The sequence below is a fragment of the Magnusiomyces paraingens genome (genome assembly GCF_902498895.1).
Source record: "Magnusiomyces paraingens strain CBS 517.90 genome assembly, contig: contig1, whole genome shotgun sequence".
NCBI classification, from domain to species: domain Eukaryota; kingdom Fungi; phylum Ascomycota; class Dipodascomycetes; order Dipodascales; family Dipodascaceae; genus Magnusiomyces; species Magnusiomyces paraingens.
Genome location: NW_022474067.1, coordinates 4575549 through 4599281, shown reverse-complemented (window position 1 = coordinate 4599281; position 23733 = coordinate 4575549). Strand labels below are relative to the sequence as shown.

Here is a 23733-nt window from a genome sequence, read left to right as displayed (position 1 = left end):
AAATTTTTTTTTCTATCTTTCATAGCGCACATCAAGCTTTAATAAATCGAAAACTTTTCAATGGCTAGAAAGAAAACTGGAGCTAAAAAAGCTCGAGAGGAAGCTCTCAGAAAACAATTTGAAAAGGATGAACTATCTTCTGCATCTGTGACTGACAAAGAGTCTACTATTAAGGAAAAGCAACAAAACAGTAAGTTAGTTATCAAGATTCGTAACATATGCAGTATTTAGTCTAATATTTAATTTAGAACCTCTTAAAAAAGATTTGAGCAAAAAGAAACAAGAGCCCGAGGAAGATAGCGAAGATTTCAACGATGATGAGTCATCTTCTGATGAAGATGAAGACGAGTTTGGTGATTTGATCACTGAGGATATCGAGGCAGGAATCAACAAAGTTTTAAAGGTCATCGACGAAAATCCTGAAGTTTTGCTCGACAAAAATACAAAGTTCTTTGGCGATATCAAAGCACCTTTTAACAATGAGCGCAACGAAAAACATAAGCCCATTTATCTTAAGGATTACCATAGACTGCGACTTTTAGCGACAGAAAAGGATGGTTTTGATGACGATGATGACGAGGAAGAAAATGAAGATACCGAGAAACCTTACGCTATTCAGCAAAAAGAGGATAAAGCAAACATTATTGCCGAAATCAACAAAGCTACTAATAGTGGAGACGAAGATTATTCTGATGATGATGACGAAGACTTTTTCAAAAAGAGAAAAGAACAAAGAACTGTCGAAGCTATTGAGCTACCTAATCCGGAAAAAGATTCAAGCAAATTCTTGGAAGAATACCTTAATCAAAAAGCCTGGCTTCCTCGCACGGTTGATAAGAAGACTGGAGAGCTGATTGTACCATCATACAATGATCTAGTGGAGGATGACGAGGAGTTTGATGAGAACGCCGAGCAATTTGAGCAAGCCTACAATTTTCGTTTTGAGGATCCTAACAGCGCAGAAGTCATGTCTTACGCTCGTTCACAAAATACAATTCGCAGAGAAAAGGAATCGAGCCGTAAGCGGAAGCGTGATGCCAAGAAGGCTACTCAGGAAGTTGAAGAAGAAAAACAAGAAGCGGAACTTTCGCGACTCAAAAAGAAGAAAGCAACACAAATTATGGATAAGCTGGGAAAACTTAAGCAGCAGTTGACAGAAGATCCTGACGCTGAAGAGCTTGCCAAGATTTTCACAGATGACTACTTGGATGGCGACTTTGAAGGTGACGAATGGGATAAACGTATGCGTAAAGTTTTTGATGAGGAGTTTTATTCCAAGAAGCCTGAAAAGATCAATGGAGATGAGGAACTTGCTGATGAAGAAGAGGGTGAAAACGAAGAAGAACAGTATGATGAAGAAGATGAAGAAATTCCTAATGATGGATACTATGAAGAAGAAGAGGAAGAAACATCCGGAAAATCCAGAAACCAGCTTAAAAAGGAGGAGAAGCTTAAGAAGAAACAAGAGAAGAAACAACTTCAAGAAGCTGCTCAACGAGTTGTTGAAGAAAATGTCAATCTTCTCATTAAGGAAGAAGGATCCAACACACTCAAGAAGAAGCTGGAACAACCCAAATTCCGTTACCGAGAAGTGTCACCGGACTCTTTTGGTCTTACAGCACGTGACATTCTTTTGGCCGAAGACCAAGATCTTAACCAGTACGTAGGTTTGAAGAAGCTTGCGGTTTACAGAGACGAGGAAAAGAAAGAAAAGGATCGTAGACGTCTTGGTAAAAAGAAGAGATTGAAAGAGTGGCGCATGAATGTTTTCAACACTAAGGAGGAACCTGATGATGCTTTGGTGGAACGGATTTTTTCTGGAAAGAAAAGACAAGACGATTCCGAACAACGCCCAAAAAAGAAGTCTAAGAAGAACAAAAACTAAGCAGCTTGGGACTTCTGTAAATTATATAAAATAATATTTAGTATTCATTAAACCAAAAAAAAAAAAAAAAAACATTTGTAAGCATTTTGAAATGTTTTACAAAATTGAAAAGTTCATTTTCTTTTTTTTTTTTTTGGTAAAAGCTTTTATCGATAGAATTAAACCGGGCAAAATAGAGGTATATTGAAACAAAATCTTTTTTTTCTCAGTTGAAAGGTAACTTCTATTTTAAAAATTTTGATTGTTCATTTAATGAATGAAGCATTATAATCTTCATAAATTGAATTGAATTGCTGTCTTAGTCGGAAAATATAGTTACTAGGCTTGAGGGGTAAAAAAATATATATTTTTAATATTTATATATTCCAACATGGAACTGGAATCATATAATTTCTGGAAAGGTTCAAATTATGAAGAGTTCAAAGATTATAATTAAAATGATTATGACTTCAGTTTATTTCAAATGAAGTAAATATGGCATATATGCGAAGGTCTGGAATACATCGTATGTCGCTTCCTATTGCAAGTCTCGGAACAATTTTTTTATTCGCTATCGAAAACTATGTTATTTAAGATATTTAACGAAAAAAAAAAACAGCATTACCAAGTTATAAAACGATCTGAAACGATAGTTTGATTACTTAATAAACACTAAATTCATGCAAAAAATACCAATTCATGCTAATTCAAAAAAACAATTTTTTTTATTGGCAGTCATCAAATGAAATTACTTTTGAAGTAGTTTCTGAAATTTTTATAAAATATTCATTTAAATTATTCGGAAAAAGCAAAAAGAGCCATTTTTTCCAATTAATCAAATAAAATAAATATGTATCTAAACATTAAAATCTATAGAATGACAAAAAAAATTAACACATGAACAAAATGAATACAGAATAAACAAAAAAATCTAAAAAAATGAATGAAAAAATGAATGATGGTGGTAATGATGCTAATAATTCCGTTTATCAGTTGACTTATCGTAGCTAATTGAAAAGGGATTGAGCTTTTTAGCAGCCGCATGGAATTTCTTCTTTTTGGGTTTAGTTTCCAGCTGGGGTTCGGGGGCTTCTGCCTCAGTTATCCAATGATTGGCAATAAGAGAAAAAATGATGACAAGGGTGACAATAAAACCAATCACTCCAAAAAACCATTTTAAATCTTCTCCTTCTTGACCAGGGACTCTGACGTTCATGCCAAATAGACCAGTGACCAAATTAAGAGGAACTAAAACGGTACCAATCAAAGTAACACGTCCAAGAACTTTAGTCACTCTGTTATTGGAATTAACAGACTCGACTTGTAATTGAGCAAGGTAATTAGCGTGAGAGCGAGAAAGCATTTTTTCATAAATTGATAGACTGTTGCGCATAGTAATGACATGATCTTGAACATCACTAAGATAAATTGAAATTTCTTCGTGGGATGTCCTTTTATATTCTTCTTGGCACCTCTTGACAAACATTTTAATTACGTCTGCTTTTCTTGAAAGAAGACGAAGCATGAGATTAACCTTGTTTCGGGACTCACCAATGCGGCGAATCATTGGACCAAAGTCTGGCTTGCGAGACAAGTAAACTGAATCTTCAATCACATCTATTTCAATTTCAAGATCTTGGATGATAGGTGCAAAGCTATCAGTAATGTCGTCAAGAATGGCGTAACATAACCAGTCTGAAGAAACCTTAACAAAGTCACGAAGTTGTCGAACACGGCGTCTGACATTTGAGGTGTGACCAAACGGTGTAAAATGAAAAGTGATTATCCCTTCTTTAAAAACAACAATATAAATAGTTATGGGATCCAGAAATTCCTCAGAATCTTTGTCATTATTAAACGTATTAAAACAAAGAAAGTAATAGTTTTTAAATAACTCTACTTTTTCGTGAGACTCCTTTTGGCTGATGTCTTCGACAGTAAGAGGATGAATTCCAAAAGAGTTACCTATAACATGCATCTCATCGTCAGTCGGATCAAGGCAATCCAACCACCAAACTCCATTTTTCTTAGAAAATAGGTTTGGTAAGTACTCTCCATTTTCCAAAAGAGAGCAGAGTGTTGGAGCCTGTATCTTGTTTTCATTATTCGCGGTAAAAATAATGAATCTATCCATTGTAAATGACATGCGACGCTCATTAACAGTTGATATTTGCTTTTCCATTTTAGGTGCAATAGAATCATCTTTTGAGTTAGGAACAGCAGATTTCTTTAAAAAGTCTTTTTCATCTTTGGATATAGACTCTTGAATAGAATTATGATCAACTTGGAGAATTGATTGAGGAACTAAAGGTCGATGACGTGAAAAACTAGTTGTTGTTTCCACTGGGCGATAATAATTTCTAGAAACAAAATCTGCATCTTTATTTGTGCGAGCAAATGATTCGAGGATTGAAAAATTAATGTGACATTGTGAATTGGGACTTTCTGGTAAAGAGCGACAGGTCGTTTCAATGTCACCTTTAGAAAATGAAAAACTTGAAAGAGGAATTGATGAATCTTTTGGAACTTGTTGATCTATTAAAATTTGAGTTGCTCCTTCATTATTTTGATGCTTGTAATTAGGTGGTGGAAAGGATGGACTTGGGATCTGATCGGGAAATATTCCTGTTAAAGGAGACAGTATGGGATATTTTTCGTTACATATATGAGTTGGTGAACACGATTCATCATGAGAAGAAGAACAAGTTGCTATATTTGAATTGTTAACTTTAATTTTAAGGTCCGGTTTTTTTGACTTGTGTTCTGGGATTTGTTCTGAATAAGATTGGTCAAGGTCGCTAGGTTGTGGTTGAATAGGAAGAGGCATTGGTAGCTTGATAATAGTAATTAGAAAAAAGTGTAAGCATAAGATAGTGAGAGGTAAAAAAATAAATAAAAGAGAAAAAATATCAAAAAAGGAAAGAACTGAACAAGGTCATATATATATATATATATATATATATATATATATCTGTGTTTTGGTAATATAATGCAATTCAAAGTGGATTAGAAATATACTTTGAAAACCTTTTTCGGGTATTCATTTAAAATACAACACAAAAATAATACAAAAAAATCATTTTAAAATCTTATACATTTTTAAGGGAAATAAAAAAGAACTAAAAGGACTTCAAGAAGGTTAGAACATTTCTCCCACTATTTTCTCTCCACTAATATTTTCTTTTCTGTAGTACTTAAATTACCTTGGTTAATGCAAAATGTGGGAATGATTCCTGTTTTTGAAAACTCTCATAGACCCAAGTAAGACAATAGTGATAATATATTTAAACAAACCAAATCACTGAGCCACTTGTTTGATGTTTTACAGGCTCAAAAACTTGAGTTATCATTTTTTAAGTCTTTGGAATCATTTCCGTTTAAACCGCTTAAACCCATTTTCTTTTATTTTTAAAAACAAATTTCTTAGGAAACTTGAAGAAAAAAATATTTTTTGTTCGAAAGGTGGCATTCTAAATGCCTAGTTTTAATACTCGGTTGAAAATACTTCATTTATAAAAAAAAATATGAAAAATTGGAACCTCTCCACTATTCTTGATTTACTTGAGAATAGAGCTCATTAAAACTTTAAAAAATTATTGTAAATAAAACCATAAACTTTTTATCTGGGGAAATTCTTCGCCAAGCCAAGAAATAACGAAGCAGTTTTGCATTGTATAAACATATGACAAGAAAAGTATGTTTAGGTGCGACAAACTCCCAAGGAAAGTCTTACGCCATAAAACGGGTTTTGCGGAAGTGGAACTAAAATAGGATAAAAAAAAGAGTTGAGAGCCAAAGCAGCTTTTTAAAATATTTCCCCGCAAGAATAATGAATATTTGATTTACCGGTGAAATTGAGATTCAAAAATTTCATTTTGGTAGTCCACTACTACTCTACTATAATAACTAATGATTAACTGTTATCAAAAAACAAAATACGTAGATACTTATCAATTTTACTCTTTATAAAGAGTAATTCTTAATTGAGAATTATCTAATATAATTAGAAAAAAAAACAATTACTTTTTTGAAAAGGCTTTTTACCTCTTTATGTATGATTGTTGAGATAATCCCTAAAACATTTTTTCCCATGACTGGGAGTCTTTTCTCTATTTCAATTGTAAAAGCTACAAAAACTTTTGTCAAGAAAACCGCTTTGCTTGTTAAAGTTGGACTTTTGCTTTTATAAATTAAAACAAGGTTCAACAGAATTTATTTGGCTAAGCCATATTAACTAGGTTAGCTAAAACTTTTTTTTCTCTAATAACTCGGAGCACCTCAAAAGACTTCACTGACAAAAATTTCACGGTTTACTGATGAACTTAGGTTTAATATAATTATAATGACCCAAAAACAAATTCTCCATGATCATCATTGCGGTTTCTTATTTTGGGATGGGTCAACCTTTTCAAATTTTATAATTTTTATTTACATTAAGCCAATTTAATGAGATCTAAATGATTTGAAAAAAAAAAATGTCTTGGTCGGTGTACTCATTTTTTTTTAGGAATGCAAAAGTCTTTCTCGGATCTAAATTCGATCTTATGGACCCTCTTACCTATTAGGGGCTACGAGCCGCCATCTAATATTAAATATATTTGAATCAATATAACACAAAACCAAACTTCAGATTCTTTTTAAAGATTTGCGAATAAACGGTTTGATCTAGATTTACAATAAAATATTTTATGAGCTTTATTGTTCCATAACGAACACTAAGATAATGAGCTCTTCTGGTCAGTGACTATTGCCAAGATCACAACCAGAATTTGGTACTTCCTTGTTCTTTCTTTCTATTAAACTAAAACCTTAGAACTTTTGCTGATCTAATAAATTGAGCATTTAAAAATCAAGGTGAATCGTTTTTCACTAAATCACGGACTTTGGGTTTACTTAGAAAGCTACAAAAACAACCAGTCAAAAGACTAACACCTGGAAGCTATTCATCTAAAGCAAAATGATCGGATCACCGAATTACTTTTTAATTTTGGGTGTATTGGCTTCTGGGATTTAAAAGAAAATCTAAACTTTATAATTTTTTTTTCAAGGGTTTTTGCTTGATTAGGATTGTTTTTAATCAAGTCTAATATTTCTTTTCGCTCACACTTAATCAAAGTTAATTATATAATATATTATAATAATTTGTTTATAATTATAACATATATGTTGATTTATGATTCTTATTACATATAAATATTTATATATATATAGCATTTTATAAGAAAATATATCGAACCTGCTTCAGTGTGTTCAAAGTTCACCAAGGAATATTCGTATTAATACCATATTATGAACTATCAGCTTGTGCACGGTGATTTTTGGATTAAGTTTTAGCATAGATGCTTCAAACTTTGATAATTATTTATCAAAGTTCTAATGCTGGAAACTGGTAGCTATCGCTTATTATCTAGAGAAAGCTTTTTTTAAGAATGTGAAATCCCTTTTAATCTATATATCTATAGATATCAACATTATGCCTACTTTAAAACAAAAGTAAGGTATTAAAGGATTTATTTAGAAGTAAGTCTATTATAAATTATATAAAAAAGAAATATATCTTCGTACAAACTTGATATACTTTCAAGAAAAAAAATACAATATAAATTTTTTATTACCAAAAAAAAAAAAAAATAGGAATAAGTATTTCTCCAAATATTTATCATAGTAGTCAATAACATTGGAACCACAAATCAAAAATTCCAAATTTCAAGGTTGTAATTATTTTACTTTTTAACTTTTCAAAAAAAATTTCCACCATTAAGCCGAGAGTAATCAAAAATGCACTAGATATTTCATATTAATTAGTTAACCTTACCAGCAGCAATAGCACCCATTCTTCTTAGATTCTCAGCAGCTTTCTTTTCAAAAAATTGCTCATCGTATTTGACACCAAACTTACTTCGAATCTCAGCGTTCTTAAAAATATTTTCGCGTTCGCGGTCCCAAGAGTTTCTTACATCTTGGAAACCAGCAGCCCACACTCTATCGTGTGATTCACGCTGCTGGCGTTCGTGCTCGCGGCGGTCTTCTTCCTCAGCCATCCACTCCATGTGCTTGATGTCATCGGATGACGGCTCATAAATGTGCCAAATAACATAATGGGGGAGGCCGATGACAGAAAGGCCCATTCTGCGGCACATTTTACCAAAACCTTCTGTTTCGGCATGCTTTTGGAAACTAAAAGCAGGGAAATGAGCACCCTTTCTAAAGACACTTGACTTTGCAAGAATAGAAACACCGCCAATACCATCAAGCTCCATCTCTACATTTGGATCACCATAGGGATCACGAAGATAGGCAAGATGGGGTCGCCAAGTGGCATACTCGACGTAGCCCTCAACAATGACAGAGTCTTCATCCAAAGTATCAGCAAGCTGAAGACCTGTTTCGGATTCCTGCCAGGAGTTAAGATCATAAGGTTGCTCATTTCCGAGCCAGTCGGGAAGAGGACGCCAAACATTTGGTACAATGACATCCTTGTCATGGGCCATGAGATCCTCGAGAATAGTAGCAGGAACAGTTTGAACATCGATATCTCTCCAGTAGACCCATGAATGATCTGGGCGAAGGGCCGCAGAAAGAAGCCAATTTCTAGCTCTGGCCATAAGCTTACGACGAGGGCCCTGGGCAGCAAAGCCGTGTCTGTCAGAGAAACCTTGACCAATAGCTTGACCAAAGTCTTTTTCATAAATTTCAATGGTTCCAAAGCGCTTTGATGTGTCTGTGCTAGCTTGAATCTCCTCGAGATAGTTCTTGAGTACATTAAGAGTATCGTCCTTGGAGTCTGACACCAAGAATGCAAGGTCAATCAGATTGTGAGGATAAGTAAGATTGACCATGTGGCCAAAAAACATAGACATATGAGGGACAGCGTCACGCAGAGGAACTAAAAAGAGAACACGCTCATTGCGTTGAGCAGCGTTAGGGTGACCATCAGCAAGGTTCAGATCATAGTGGAACACTCCGGGAATACTAAGGTCATCTTTCATTGGGGTGCGACCACGGAGCTCAGAAGGGATATATGTAAAGATAGAAGATGGGAAAAAAAAGTAGAGGAGGGTGATCAAAGAAAGAAGGATAGCGATTGGCCTCGAAGAAAACAGTCTCTTAATAGAATAGGGCAGTCTGAAGCCTTTTTGGGGTGGCTTTATAGAAGAAATGTATGCCGACGATGGCGAGTTAAAGTAAGATGAGGACGACATCTTAGATCGATAAGTTGTATTTGCGGCCTTGTCTAAAGAAGAGCTCGCAGAATGTGAGAATTTAGAAGGGCTGAAATTAGTTACTTGTGGTTAATAGGGTTTCTTGTTTCTAAAAAAAGACACACGCTTATATAAATAAAGTACATACTGATGAATAGACTCAGCAGTCTCAGAAAATTCGTAATCAGCAGTTGACGGAGGAGTTGAGGATTCAGAGGTTGACGGTGTTGAGATCGTCGCTGGTGAAAAGCTCATAATCACAAGAGAGGTAAAAATGGCGGTGATGCTGCGAACTTATCAGCTTATAAGAAATTAGGCAAATAAAAACAATAACAAATGGTGCAGGGGGCCATATGCATGCACTGGAATGTGAGTGATAGGAGTGACGATTGTAAGATCAAAAACACAGGACAAAAAGACAAAGCAAGCGGGACTCCCGAGACGGGTGGCGGGTAGAAAGGTTGCTGGCAAGTCCTTTGTCGGGACGGTCTAGGTCTGTATGCCCGGTTGTGGTGGTTGATGTGGTGGTGGATAAAATGGATAAAGGAGTGTGAAGGAGTGTTAAAAAGGGGCGATTTGAAATCTGACAGCGTAACGTTTAAGGGCGAACTGGAAAAATTTCTGGTGATAGCGAATATTGAGCGCCCGAGGCAGCAGCAGCCCTGTGTCGTCATTGTTACACTAATATTGTAACAAAAGTGTCATGTCACATTTGGGTGTAGGGCTGGTATTTAGGCCGGGTAACAAATTGCCTAACCTCCAGAAAAATTTCATTTTGCAGGCATCACAATTAAGGCATTTTATGTTTGTTTTGTGTTTAATATATTTATTTAAGAAAATTTAGGAAAAAATCAATCATTATTTTTTTTGAAAAATTTTTTTTTTAGAAAATGATTTGCTCAAGTAAGAATACTAAAATAATATATTAGTTAATTAAAATTCATTTTATTTCTAACATTTTATAGTTTCCGGAGAACCTGTGAAGGATCCCGTTCTGTCGCCAAAAAGTGGCCGCATTTTTGAGCGTGCTCTTATTGAATCTTACATTGCACAGAATGGCGTTGACCCCATTGCCGTTCCAGAAACACCACTATCAGCAGATGAACTTATCTCAATTAAGACAGATGAGCCGGTAGTTCCACCACGGGCTCCTGCGTTGACTTCTGTTCCCTCGCTACTTTCTGCTCTTCAAAATGAATGGGATGCTCTTGCACTAGAAACATTTTCTTTACGCCAGCAATTGAAGCAGACACGACAAGAACTTTCCACTGCTCTTTATTACCATGACGCGTCAGTTCGCGTTGTTGCACGTTTAATTAAAGAACGCGATGAAGCTCGTGAGTCTCTTGCGCAACTTTCCGCGTCTATTGGATCTTCTGTTCCTGACGCGTCAAGGAATGGTAGTGCTAGTACTAGTGCTTCTGGTTCTGGTTCTCAAGCTCCAGCAAAAACATTAAAAGATTTAGAAAACGAATTAACTTCTTCTGCGGAGGAAAAAATTGTGTTACCGGATACCGTTTTTGAAGCCATTGCACATAAACGACAGGAGCTTGTAGCCACACGTCGACAACGCAAGATTGGTCTTGACTGGACGTCACTGAATGACGTTTCCAAATTCGGACTTGTCAAAAAAGCTACAAAACAGTTTTTCCCTAATGCTCACCAACTTGTTATCGATCCTACTTCTAAATTTCTTTTGTCTGGAGGTGGTGCATCTAAAGCTGGTGTTTTTTCTACCCAAAATCCATCCACCGATAATGCTCTTTTCACTGGTAATATTGGAATAATCACTGCCTCAGGATGGATCTCTGACTCAGTATTTGCTTTGGGCTCAAAAACAAATTTAATTGAGCTTTTCAGAGTTTCTCGTTTATCAAATTCTAATAACCTTTCTGTCGTTCCTCTTTCTACCATCAACTTAACAGACATTGACTCTTCAAAGCAATATGCTGTGACAGCAATTAAAAGTCACCCAGTTTCATCGCTTTTCGTGACAATTTCTTCTTTTATTCATGCTTTTAACGGATGCTCTTTTTGGGCGGTCCACGACGTCTCTGACCCTGAAAACCCCAAAACTATTTCACATGGCACAACTACTAAGCAACACGAAGCGTACTACACATCAATGGATATTCATCCGGATGGAAACCTGCTGGCTCTTGGTACCAGCACGGGCTCTATCAAAATTTTTTCTCTGGAGTCTGGAGAGAAAGTGGCTTCTCTTGAACTACCAAACCCTTACGTTTCTTTTGGCGCTGATGTTTTGGCCCTTGCATTTGCTGAGAATGGTTATTGGCTTGGTGCTTCATACCGGAAAGTTGGTGTTCACCCAGATGAAACAAAAATGCAGCAAGAAGGATCAGATATTGAAAACAAAATTTTTATCTGGGACCTGCGTAAGCTGAAGGTAACTCACATGTTAAATGTTAGTGTGGGGTTGATTCATTCCTTAAAATTTGACTTGTCAAGTCAGTTCATTGCCGCTGTAGGCAGTAACTCTGTTGTGGTGGCTGGTTATGTCAAGCCAAAGAAGGCTTGGACAACCGACCCAAGTGTCGTCAGCGACTTCCCAAATCTTACTGATGGCGCATTGTTCCGTTATAATGATAACTACGCTGGCGTGGCTTGGGGAGAAAAGGCTAGCTCTCTTTATACTATCAATCCAAAGGGCTCTATTTCTACTTTTGCTCCTCAGAATTAAATATGTAATTAATCATTGTTTATATAATTTTTTTATTTAATGAAGTGGATAGAATAAATATATTTCAAAAAAAAAGTAAAAATAAACCTTACTTTTTTTCTTTTTTGTTTCTCATGAGACTTTCAACTTTCCACATGGACTGAAGATGAAGGCTTGCGAGGCTTTGCTGGTGCTGGTTTCACTGGCTTACGTGCAATTTTCTGGATAGGACTATTCGGCAAAAGGACTTCATTAGATGACAAAGGAAGTGCAACTGGCTGAGCAACTAGTGCGGTGTTACCGTTGGTTGCATTTTGCGCCATTCCCTTAGAAACACTTTGGGACGATTTACGAATCACAGGCTTTTGGCGAGCAACAGTTACACCACTTTGCATGGATGAGCCAACAGGCGAAAGAATTATAGGAGATCCTGGACGCGAATGACCGGGTTGCAATGCAGCAGGTGGGGGTGGTAAAGTCTTTCTAGTTTTAGAAATCAGCAAAACACCAGACTCATCGTTGGAGCTTGGAGTTAGAGCACGTGAAGGTGGTGCAGTTGGAATCTCGAACAAATCATCATCGTCTTCAGTAGCCTTATCCTGTTTTTCTATGACAAAATTTTTAGGCTTACGAACGAGTGGTAAAGTGTTGCTGGTTGCCGTTGTATGAGAAAGCCGCTTGGCAAAGTCTGGAGACAATGACCGCGAACGTTGACGTTGGTGTGCTTTACGGAATCGATCAGATTCTTCGCGTGGTGTGGAGGCACCAGAAACAGGGGTTGACTTAATATTCTTGGGGAGCTTTCTACCACGAGGTCCTCTTGCACGACCTTTTGTCATATGTTTAAGTTCCACCTTCTTGTTTTCATTCTCATCGCCACCTTTACCATTACTTGGACCATCAAAATCAAAAGTGTGAGACTTTTTGAGACCTGCCATGCGTTCAAATCGAGGAGAAAATGATTTAGTAGTATCATCGAGAGAAGTAAGGCCTGGCTGAGATGATGGCTGAGATCGGGAAGCAGGCTTGCCTCGGCTAAGAACTTCAGACAAGTCAGTTGCAAATGATTTAGCCGTCTTTTTGTTTAGAAAATTGGGAATATTGGGCGTGCCAGAATAAAAGCTCTCATCTGCTTCCTTTTCTTCATTTGAGGGCCCGTAGAGAAATTTTCGTGCTTCAGTAATAGGATCAGGGGTTTCAATGTGATTTCGGACAGCCAAAGAATCAGGAACGGGAGGCAATGGTCCTGTTGTCCTAGAAACAACATGTTTTCGAGGGGGGAGTCTCGGTGGTTCCACTTCTTCGTCGTCTTCAATGTTATTTTCGTGAAGAGCATACGAACGCTGTGATGGGCGTATAGGAAGTGGGGGTGCTTCTTCATCTTCATCATCTTCATTCTCCTCTTCAAAATAAGATGGTCCGCGAGAAACCAAGGATTTAGGAGGGACTGGTCGAGGCCCATTTCGGATTGATCGACTAGGCTTGAACTGCAGAGTGTTACTTCGTCGAAGGGATGCCTTAACTTGATCCAATTCACTTTCGCTTGAAGGTGATTTACTATTTTGAGAGGATTGAACACCAGATCGGAGTGCACGAAGTTTTTCCAATGCATCAGAAGGAAGAGTAGGCTTTTCCAATTTCGAAATGAGATCTGGCTTTTTTGGTACGGCGGGTCGAATAGTATTGTTACGAGAAAGCGAGCTGCTAAAATTTCCAGGCGGCTTAGGGGCGGGTTTTGAAAAACTAGTAGAATTGGATTCATCCATAGGTCTAGAAGGAGGTGGAGATGGCGGAGTGTCAAGTTTATCACAAGAATCACCTTCTAAAGTTTTTCTGGGCTTAGGTGGTTCAGGCTTTGCAGGATTTTTTTCTTCATACTCAACCCCTGCATCATCTTTTTCAATCCATAAAGGCTCAGAAAGAGCTACGTTATGAAGTGGAGGTCTTGAAGGGGGAGGGACTGGGAATGTAAGTTTCCCAGTAGAAATAGTGGACAATGAATTTCCGCGATTGTGACGGGTAGGAGAAGGTGCACGGATGACTGTTGGCATACGACTCATATTAGGGCTCGGATCAGGGGGTGAGGATGGTGAATTCTTCATCAAGGCACTACCCAACCAAGTCTGCTTAACTGGACTCCACCGACGAGAGTCAGTGGCTTTAAGAGATCCAGCAACAGAAGAACGGGGAGAGCCCCTTTCATCAGAATTTCTTGCGCTTCTTGGAGGAGAAGAAAGATGCTTTTTATTTTCTTCACTATCTTCACCATCTTCAAACTCTTCAAATTCTTTACTATCTTCACCTTGATTTACAGGCTGAAGATTAGGAGGACTTAAAGTTTTAAGGGAATGATAGCTTTCAATATTTGTTGCAGATTGAGTTCTCGCATGTCTTGTAGGAGAAGGTGATCTAGAACCAGTTAGATTGACCTTATTAGAAGAAGGATTAGCCAACATAATTCCATCAAAAATGTTACCACTAGCAGAGTCTGCTCGTGGTCTATTGGTAACTGTGCCCTCACGTTTTAACATAGCACTTTGTACAAACCCTCCTCTAGTTGGTGATTTTGGTCGAGGAACAACAATTGTAGAAGCTCTTGTAGCTAAAAAACTACCAGCAGGATTCAAAGAAGATGCAGATGGCCTGAGATCAACAGCACTTGGAGATAAATTCGGTCTGAGTGTTTGCCTAGAAGGAGAGTGAGTCGGTGTATGAACAGCAGAGTGACATGGTGAATGGGTTGGAGATCTAGTAGGTGATTGAGTTAGAGATCTGGTAGGTGATTGAGAGGGAGAACGGTTTGGGGAAGATTGTCCATGAAAAACATTAGTTGGCCGTAAAGATGGGAGCGTAATTGAATCAGAAGATAATTTAGATGTATGCAAAGGCTTAGGGTGAGAAACATTAGATGCCATGCCAGGTAATGGAACTCGACCATGAACAGTACCAGAAACTTTGTCATGAATATTATGAGAAGATGTAGTTTGTGCTTTTCTCAAGCCTGATGACAAACTTGTGGGTAGTGGAGAAATAATTTCAGGTTCTTTTTCTTCATTTTCTAACGATCGAGTAGAAGTTTCCTTTTCCGGTTTTTCTTCTGCTTTTTCTTCTTCTTTATCAACATCTTCTTCTGTGGCTTCAAAAAATCCATTCTTAGGATTTTCTTCTGTTGAATCATTTGAAGTGATACTTTTCTTTTGAGATGAAAGAGATCTTGGCTTAACTGGAGCAGTAGGTGGAACTTTCTTAGAAGACGAAGGGTTTCGTTGTTTTGGAAGGTTTAGTGGTGGCTCATTATCATTCTCATTTTCGACTGGGTTTTTTAAATTGACTTTTTTAAGAGACTTTGAAGAAAATACAGGCTCCTCATTAGATTCCACAGATCCATGAGATCCCTGTTTCAACAAGGGGTCAATTTTTTTAAGTCGTACAGATGAAAACTCTGCCTTGTCATTGTTGCCAGGTTTTTCAGCCAAAGAAGAGGATGAGATTGACTTTAAATGCGGAAATATATCCGAGGTATGAGAGATAGAATCAGATTGTTTTTGAAAAGATTGTGAAGACTTGGGTGCTAAAGCAACAGGCCTCTTGTCTAAATATGAACGTGAAAGAGGTTGGACATCTTTTACAGGTAAAGGCTCTGATACACATTTCTTTTCTGATGGGAATAACGGAAGAGTACCAGTGGGTCCAGCAATGGAAGCAATAGCCTTTTTTATTTCATCAGCTTTTGAAAGCTTTTCAGAAGCTGGTGGAAGAGAAACATCATCAAGTTCGTTCAGCACTGGCACAGTGCTTAGTTTAGTTGAAGAAGAAGACGCAATTTTTTCTGGGGAAAGAGATCTCGTGCGTTCAGCTCGAAGAGCCTGTCGTCGCTTTCTTCCTTCAAGGATATCTTGCTCAAGTCTACGTTGTCTAAGCTCATCTTCACGGTCTCTATAAATAAGAAATTAGCATTAATATTTTGGTTTACAAAGACTTCAAAAAGGGAAATTCTGGGGGGAAAAGCACTTACGTTTTTTCACCGAGCTGCTTTATACGCAGGAGGAAATCATTCACCTCAGAGTTTGTGGAATCATCATCTAAGGTCATGGTTTGAAATAGTCAAAAAAAAAAAATCTCACTCTTTTAATACCGAAAGAGTTTTTTTTTTCTTTCTAAATAAACGGTTTTATTAAAATGCTGAATTTCTTTTGTTTGTTTGTTTGTGTGTTTGTTTGTGTGTTTGTTTGTTTGTTTTTCTTAGAGTTGCGGTGTTTGCAACTGTTTTAAATTTAGGAACAGCATGGAAAAAACTCAAGTAGTTTTGGACGACGACGACAACGACAACGACAGCAGCCGCCGATGGTGGCTTTTATTTGTTTATTTGTTTATTTTTTTTTTAATTATGTTTGTTTACTTATATAATGTTCTCAAATATATTTAAAAGGTCTCTTTTTTACTCATACATAATGACCCGGATTATTTTTCAATGGTACCGGATCCGAAAATATACGTGACAATAAAACATTGGTCATCAGTTGCCTAGTATTATTAGTTAAACTTTGACTAATATGATTACATAATTAAATAATTATATGATATTAATATTAATATTAATATTAATAGAATGTAGCATACCTATATTTTTTTTTTTTTTTTTTCTTTTTTTTTTTACCACCCACATTTTTATTCATCCTCAGAGTTTTTCATATAAAAACATCAAACAACTATAAATATAAGCTTATATTTAAATAGTACATCATTAAAATCTAACTAAATAAATGGGTGTCCCTATTTGGAGACCATCGGTTCCAGAGCCTGCAGATTTATCTCAACGTGCCCCAAAGCGTTACCGACTTTCTGATACGACTAGTCATTTTGTTAATCCGCGATCTCGTTCTCGAATTAGACCTAGACGAACATATGATCCTAGTGCGTTTTTAGACGCTTCTTCTTTTTTTAATGAGACCAATTCTCCAGTATCTCTTTATCCTGAAGGTAATAATGGTTCTTCTTTTAGAGGGTCTCTTTTTCAACGCAGACGATCACTCTCACTAAATTCTACTCAGAATACAAATAACCCAGACAACCAAGAATTATCTAATTTGCGAGAACCACCTCAAAATTTATTTGAAGACACCTTATCTTTACAAGAAAATAATACAAGTACCTCTAATTTAGCTACTTCAAATCGCCATAGAAGTTTACTTAGACGCAGAAACACTATCTATTATTCACAAAGATTACGCAACAGAGACTTAGCAAGAGCTCAAGCCTTAGATCAAGAAGATGATTCTATAAATTTTGCAACTAGCAATGTAACCTCAGGGGCTTTCAATCCCTTTTCAGATGAACTTGAATTTCAGCCGCATAATTTTATGGAAGGTCCTCGCAGAGATATATTCCCAAGCTCCATACTTATTCATGATCTAAGCAATAATAACCAACCTGAAAACATTGGAATGGGAGTTTCTCAGGATGAAATTAGTGTTAACAGCAGTGATAGCGAAGTTAACAACGACAACGATAATGATAATGACAATGACAATGACAATGACAACGACAACGACAATGATAATGATAATAATTCATCTCCCCCAACTTCAGAAGATCTCTTCAGATCTTTTAACTTGATTAGAAGGGTTTTGAATTATTCTGACCGGAATTTAAATGAACAACCAAATGAAAGACAGAGTGAGAACTTATCAGATATTGAAAGGCGAAGGAATGGGGCAAGAAGGTTATTGGAATATTTTCGTGATCATGGATACTTGTCAAATCGTAATTCTTTTACCAGCGATGTGACTGATAACAATGATTTAGCTGATGGAACTTCAACACAACTTCCAGTTACTGCTGATAATATACGCGCACATATGGATGAAGTCACTGGTTATAGAAGGTTGATTTCTTCAGTACAAGCTAATTCAAGATTACGTCTTTTTGGAAGAGATCAAAATAATAGGACTTCAGCTCCTGATTCTAATATCGACAACGTTACTCATCTCAGTGAAGCAGCAGCTAGACTAAGACGCACTCGCACACGCCGAAGTTCAGATTTGGCAAATCAAATTTTTCGAGAAAACCAACCTTCTCAAGAAAATGATCTTACTCAAGAGAATGGTTCCACTTTGAATCAAACTGAAAATATTTCTGAAGGATCTTCTATGAGAACTTTGATCCTTAGACCATTTAACCCTAACAGTATTTTTATATTTTCAAGAATAGAACAACCTCAATTTTCAAACAATGACAATTCAATAAATTCACTCATCCCCCGATTAATCAATGATCTTATTCATGCTCAGGAATATCTTCCACACGATCCATCATGCACTTCCATCAATAATTGTGATAGCACACAGGCTGGCCCTGAATCATTATCGATCTTTGATGACCCTGATTTATCTTCAAATACCGTTACTTTGACTTCTTCATCAACGATCCCCTCATCAGTTCCTGACTCTCCAAGATCTACCACTTCAAATGTTTCGTCAATTTCAGTATCGTCTTCTGCATCATCTCTTTTTTCAAATGGATCTTTGTCATCCATGAGACCATTTATTTCACTGCCTCCTTCTACTCGTAGAGTACAATTTTTAGAGCCTGAATATGGAAGAGCTAGACGCAGAAGAATACGACTTGAGCTTGAAAGTGATTTTCCAGATCTTAGAACTGCTAGGTCTCCGGGGAACAGTGTTTCAATTGAAAACATAACTGATCCTTCTTTGGTTACAAACCAACGAATTACAAGATATGTTGAACAAACTCGCCAACAACTTCAGACCCCTGAATTCGCGGAACCCAATACCAATCAGCCACAAGACTTACAACCTGAAAACGTGGATTGAACAAATTTTTGGGCAAATAATAAAAAATTAAAGTCAATTTGTTATTTAATCTAAACTTAATACATTTTTTTTTAGAAATTAGTTTACTTTCTTACAGCTCCATTATTCTCAATCAGCTTTTGGATAAAAATCATGATTTCATTTTTGCTTAAATCTAAACCAGGATTGTTTAGTTTTTGCTTGACAAGATCATTAAATAGGTGACGTAATAGCTTGACTAAAATGCCAATTCGCGGCCAGCACCTTAATCCGAGCCAAGAAACCCCGTTTTCTTCATCATTTTGAATGCTGTCTGATAGTTTACTCCCACCAGTACTAACAATGACACCATTACCAAAGGTATCCACTTTGACATTTTCTGAAAAAAACAATAAGCCATAAGTACTTAGTGGAGTTATGGAATCAATAAATAGTTTTGATGTGTGCATTTTTCGAGCAAAACTAATAAATGCACCATCTCCATAACCAATTCCATGACCATTAACAGTTAATGTGTCATCCAAAAATTTCGTTGTTTCAAAAATGCAAGAAACTGGATGAATAAACAATCTTTCTGTCAAATATTGCGGCTGACTAGTGTTATTGTGATTTTTAGTATTGGACTTTTCTGCAGCAAACTCTTCATCAACAATGTTTGGCCCAAAAAACCGAATATCTTTTGCTTCTGTGTTATCCATTTCGATTGCACCTGCACCACCAACTGTTTTGAAAACTTTTTCTGGGAGAGTAACATTGGCAAGATGTGTAGGACCCATTGATGCTCCAATTACAGCACGTGTAAGTCCTGTTTGCTGAAGTGTTCTGAGATCATCATTAATTGTATAATATTCCGGAATTTTCTGAAGAGAACCAGCAGGAATAAAACCAATTTCTTGCAGACTTGAAATGAATTGCTTTTTGGCTGAAAAAATGTCCTGTAAACCTTGATACGAAAGAAAATTTTCTTTGCACCATTTTCGGAGCTGAGAAGGACTGACGTGTGGATCTTGTCGCATTTGTTCCCAATCATAATATGCTTTTGCCTGCGTAAGTAAATCTCCAACACCTCCAGTTTTGCGAGTAGCACCGGGCCCAGAGAATTTGACAATAACGTTCCGTAGTTCGTCACGTTTTTCCACATTGACAGAAATGAATGGTGAACGCAAAGACATAATGGATGCTACAATCAAACCGGTATTAATGCACCCAAACATGGCTGATAATACCAGAAGCTTGGCACATTTCAAATCAGCTGGAATCATAGACATATGATTCCCTAATGGTGTAAGTGACTCTTCACCAGAATTTTTATTAATAATCTCCAGAGCACCAAGTTGAATTAAAGTATTTCTGGCACGATCAATAGCCACAAAATGAGGAGGATCAAGCGCTTCATTAAGAAATTTAGATGTATGGTTTACACCCATAGCTTTTACATTGAGGTATAGTTGTTCCAACGGTACACGCAAAATTTCAGGAAGGGGTCTATCAGGCATGTCTCGCTCTTCAACTGATTTTGTAAAAAGTTTATAGCAATCACCCTGTCGAACACGACCTGCACGACCACGTCGTTGTGTGGCTGCGGCCTTGGAAGTCCAAGAATCAACAAGTCTCATAACGTTACTGACAACATCATACTTTGTTTCTTTCACACGGCCAGTATCAATAACAGCAACAATATCTGGTATAGTAATTGAGGTTTCAGCTACATTAGTACTGACAACCACTTTACGAAAGCCCTTTGGTGGCTTGGGAAACACTTTTCGTTGTTCAGCAGGGGCGAGAGAAGCATGGAGTGGTAAAGCATAAAATCTGGAAGAAGAAGAAGATATAGTGTTAATACATCTTGTAATTTCTGCTGTACCTGGCATGAAAACTAGAATGGAGCCATCCTTCTCTCCAAGCTGACGATCGATATAGGATACAAGAGTAGCTATGAGATCATACTGAATTCCTTGCTTAGCCATAGCAATGATCTTTTGGCTGACAGTGGTACTGGTAACTATTCCACTGTTATCATCATCATCATAATCGTCATAATATTCATCATTTTGGAATTTTTTCTTACCTGACTTGAAAATAAGCCCAGGTGGAGTAAAGTCTGTAATTTCTAAAATCTTGTCTAGATAATAGTCTTGAACAGGAAAAGTTCTGCCTTCAATATGAGTATAACCAACTTTATTCTTTCCTCCAAAATAGTTGATGAAAAGTTGGGGATCAACTGTGGCACTCATAAGAATGATTTTTAAATCTTTTCGAGCCGATATTATACGCTTCAATAAGATCAGCAAAAAATCACTATCTAAAGAGCGTTCATGCACCTCGTCGACGATAATATGACTGATATTCTGCAAAGGCTGCAAAGAACTACCTGAAGATTGGATCATTCGTAACAAAACACCAGTTGTGACAAATCGAAGAAGAGTTTTAGAGCTAGTTTTAGATTCACCTCGAATAACATAACCAACCTGTTCTCCAACCGGGCTATCGCGCTCATCTGCAACACGCTGAGCAAGCCCCATGGCAGAAATACGACGTGGTTGAGTACAAATAATATTTAAAGGACTTTTTAAGGTTGATTCCTTGATTTTTTCAGCAACAGCATCTAAAATAAACTGAGCCACCTGTGTTGATTTACCAGAGCCAGTTTCACCAGTAATCAAAACAACTTGGTGTTTATTAATGATATTAATAATCTCCTCCTTTTTTTTCCAAGCAGGAAGCTGTTCCCGAGATTTTATCATTTCATTTAAATTAGGAAATTTAGATAAAGAATGAAGTTTTTCTGAATGTTGTTGAAGAGTACTGCTAATAACATCAAGAGAAGCTTTATCAGGTGTCAACTCAGTGCTTCCCTTATGTTTTTTAAGATTTTTAGATTTTTCAAGTTTAATTTCATTCTCTTGGACACCAGTAATACCTTGTGCTAGTTGAACAAGTTTACTGGGATTTAGTAATATTTCCGCAAAATTATCTTTGAACCATTCTACAATAGAAAGAACCATAAATTCTCCTAAAGTATTTTTATATGCGTAATCTCCGGTTCTTTTAATTAAATCCAAAAGATTAAATTTTCGAAGAAAGTTGTTTGCCTCATCAAATGAAGGGATGACATTAATTGTAATTCCAGGTATCTCATTAGGATATAGACTTGGCATCCATAATGTCAATTCAACTTTATAATTCACCATGGTATTGTCTGATTTCTTTTTTCTTTTGTTTTTCATCTCTGGCAAAAGATCGTCAAAATATTCAGGTTTAAATTTGACTGGTATCTCGAATTTAAATGTACAAGAAAGTTGCTCAGTATTCTCCACAAATTCTTCCTCAGTGTATATAGACGCTAAACTGAACATTTCCTCTTTCCAAGTTTCAATTGTATCTGCTTCATCAATCTTAACGATACTATTCATATCAGATTCAGGAAGTGCTAACTTTTTAGTCAATTGTACAATTGCTTTTCGTTTGTCGCCTTGAACCTTTTGGAGTTCTTCAATTATAAGATCTTCTGAATAACCGCCGTGTGCCCGAATATCTCTTAATGAGTATTGAAACTTCAGGTCTGTGTTAACAATTGTTGTCGTTGATCTTTTGTCCATGTTTTCTGTAGTTGAAGCAAACATAGGAGGAAGATCATCTTCTGGAACATGTATTAAAAGCCATTCAATTGCTTCCGCAAGGGAAGTGCAATGTTCTAATGCTTCTTCAGCCTGGTATTGAGGAAATCCAATTTGAACAAGAGCAGACGTAACAGCTTTATAAACAGCAGAATTATTTGGGTTGTCCCAATATGTTTTATTGTCAATGCTTACAGACGATGAAGCAAAACCGTGAAATTTTTTAATGATATACTCTGCCTGAACTCTTGCTTCCTTAGACATGTATAACCATTTATCAAATCGCGGACGTTTTTTCTTTGGCTCCATAGAAGTCATAGAGGACTCATGTGAAGTATCAACAGATTCAGAGGTATCTTGAATCGATTTAATTTTATTTATATCGGGAGTGCTGGTCCCAGATCCACTAGGTGAATTGTTACTAGACTGTTCAGTGGATAGCGCTGTTTTAACTGAATTCATGATTTTTTTCATTTCCATTTTCTTCTTATGCTCATCACTTGACTGGTGTTGTTTTAACTTTTCAATATTAGCTTTACGTTCTCGATCAGCCAAAAATGGGTCTTGAGCATATAGATACGTTTTGTCCTCTAATATGCCTTTGGCATTTATCTGTTGAGATTTATCCCCTGACTTGTTACTTCCTGTTGACTTAGTCAAAGCTGCAGAAGAAGCCAAATGCTCTTTTTTTAAATCATCTAGCTTGACCCAAATATCCCTATGATCTGGTGGAAGCATAGGTTTTAAATTACGGTGTGAAGCAATACGGTGGAGTGCATAGGTTGATGCAAGATGTCTTGCCTCTAAAGAAGTAGCTTGTGGTGTAATAATATCATTTGGAGGAACAAATCTGAGAGTTTCAATCAATCCAGTTTTAGGGTTTTTACAAGCTAAGATGGCAATTCCAGTGAACCCTTTACTATCCGATCTCTAAAATGAAAAGTCAATATAAAAGAAAAAAATTATTTACATTTAAACCTACCATATCAAATTGAACTTTTTCCCATTTTTGTTTTTGGCAGTGCTCAAATAAAAGAGTAGCGGGGAGTTTTCCAGTCCAAGAAACAGAATTTGTAACTGCTCTTCGTGCCTCCGGGTTCATCGGAGGACGTTGTGGTCTTCCCCCTTTACCTTTGGAACCTGTAGCAGGGGCATTATCTGATGGAGAATTTTGGGATTTCTGCTTAGAATCTTGAGAATCCTTACCAGATCCACCCTTTTTAGAAGAACCAGATGATGATGAAAATTTAGGTTTTTTATCTTTCATATTCTAATGTTGGGGGATTCCAACTAAAAACTTTTAATTTTTTCTTTTTCTTTTTCTTTCGGGAAAAGATCACGATTTAGACAGGTACACAAAAAAAAGTTTAGGTTTATTTTGTGGTACTGTATAATTCAGAACGGATTATCCCCTAACCCATATATCTTGTTTAAAAACACATCACCTTAAATAATTTCATTTACTGTTATGACCAAATCCATAAATTAAATTCAACATTTCAAAGGAATATCTTGAGTCTTTTTTTAAAAAAAAAATCAATAACAAATCATTAATAAA

The 23733-nt window shown here is 36.6% G+C and overlaps 7 protein-coding genes across 7 annotated transcripts; 3 read left to right on the top strand and 4 right to left on the bottom strand.

Annotated features, from left to right (window-relative positions):
- Positions 1–60: 60 nt before the first annotated feature.
- On the top strand, positions 61–1885 carry SAPINGB_P001393 (uncharacterized protein; the record flags this gene model as incomplete). Its single annotated transcript, XM_031996116.1, has 2 exons — positions 61–190; positions 249–1885. The coding sequence occupies 2 exons, from the start codon at positions 61–63 to the stop codon at positions 1883–1885; spliced, it is 1767 nt and encodes a 588-aa protein (XP_031852007.1).
- Positions 1886–2837: 952 nt separating this feature from the next.
- SAPINGB_P001392 (uncharacterized protein) lies at positions 2838–4691 on the bottom strand (the record flags this gene model as incomplete). The annotated part of the gene is made up of 1 exon (XM_031996115.1): positions 2838–4691. The coding sequence occupies one exon, from the start codon at positions 4689–4691 to the stop codon at positions 2838–2840; it is 1854 nt and encodes a 617-aa protein (XP_031852006.1).
- A 2974-nt stretch (positions 4692–7665) lies between these two features.
- On the bottom strand, positions 7666–9321 carry SAPINGB_P001391 (uncharacterized protein; the record flags this gene model as incomplete). Its single annotated transcript, XM_031996114.1, has 2 exons — positions 7666–9136; positions 9215–9321. The coding sequence occupies 2 exons, from the start codon at positions 9319–9321 to the stop codon at positions 7666–7668; spliced, it is 1578 nt and encodes a 525-aa protein (XP_031852005.1).
- Positions 9322–9956: 635 nt separating this feature from the next.
- Positions 9957–11767, top strand: SAPINGB_P001390 (uncharacterized protein; the record flags this gene model as incomplete). The annotated part of the gene is made up of 2 exons (XM_031996113.1): positions 9957–9969; positions 10032–11767. The coding sequence occupies 2 exons, from the start codon at positions 9957–9959 to the stop codon at positions 11765–11767; spliced, it is 1749 nt and encodes a 582-aa protein (XP_031852004.1).
- Positions 11768–11889: 122 nt separating this feature from the next.
- SAPINGB_P001389 (uncharacterized protein) lies at positions 11890–15838 on the bottom strand (the record flags this gene model as incomplete). The annotated part of the gene is made up of 2 exons (XM_031996112.1): positions 11890–15682; positions 15762–15838. 2 exons carry the CDS (start codon positions 15836–15838, stop codon positions 11890–11892), a joined length of 3870 nt encoding a protein of 1289 aa, XP_031852003.1.
- A 671-nt stretch (positions 15839–16509) lies between these two features.
- Positions 16510–18579, top strand: SAPINGB_P001388 (uncharacterized protein; the record flags this gene model as incomplete). The annotated part of the gene is made up of 1 exon (XM_031996111.1): positions 16510–18579. The coding sequence occupies one exon, from the start codon at positions 16510–16512 to the stop codon at positions 18577–18579; it is 2070 nt and encodes a 689-aa protein (XP_031852002.1).
- Positions 18580–18662: 83 nt separating this feature from the next.
- SAPINGB_P001387 (uncharacterized protein) lies at positions 18663–23442 on the bottom strand (the record flags this gene model as incomplete). The annotated part of the gene is made up of 2 exons (XM_031996110.1): positions 18663–23105; positions 23158–23442. 2 exons carry the CDS (start codon positions 23440–23442, stop codon positions 18663–18665), a joined length of 4728 nt encoding a protein of 1575 aa, XP_031852001.1.
- Positions 23443–23733: the final 291 nt, after the last annotated feature.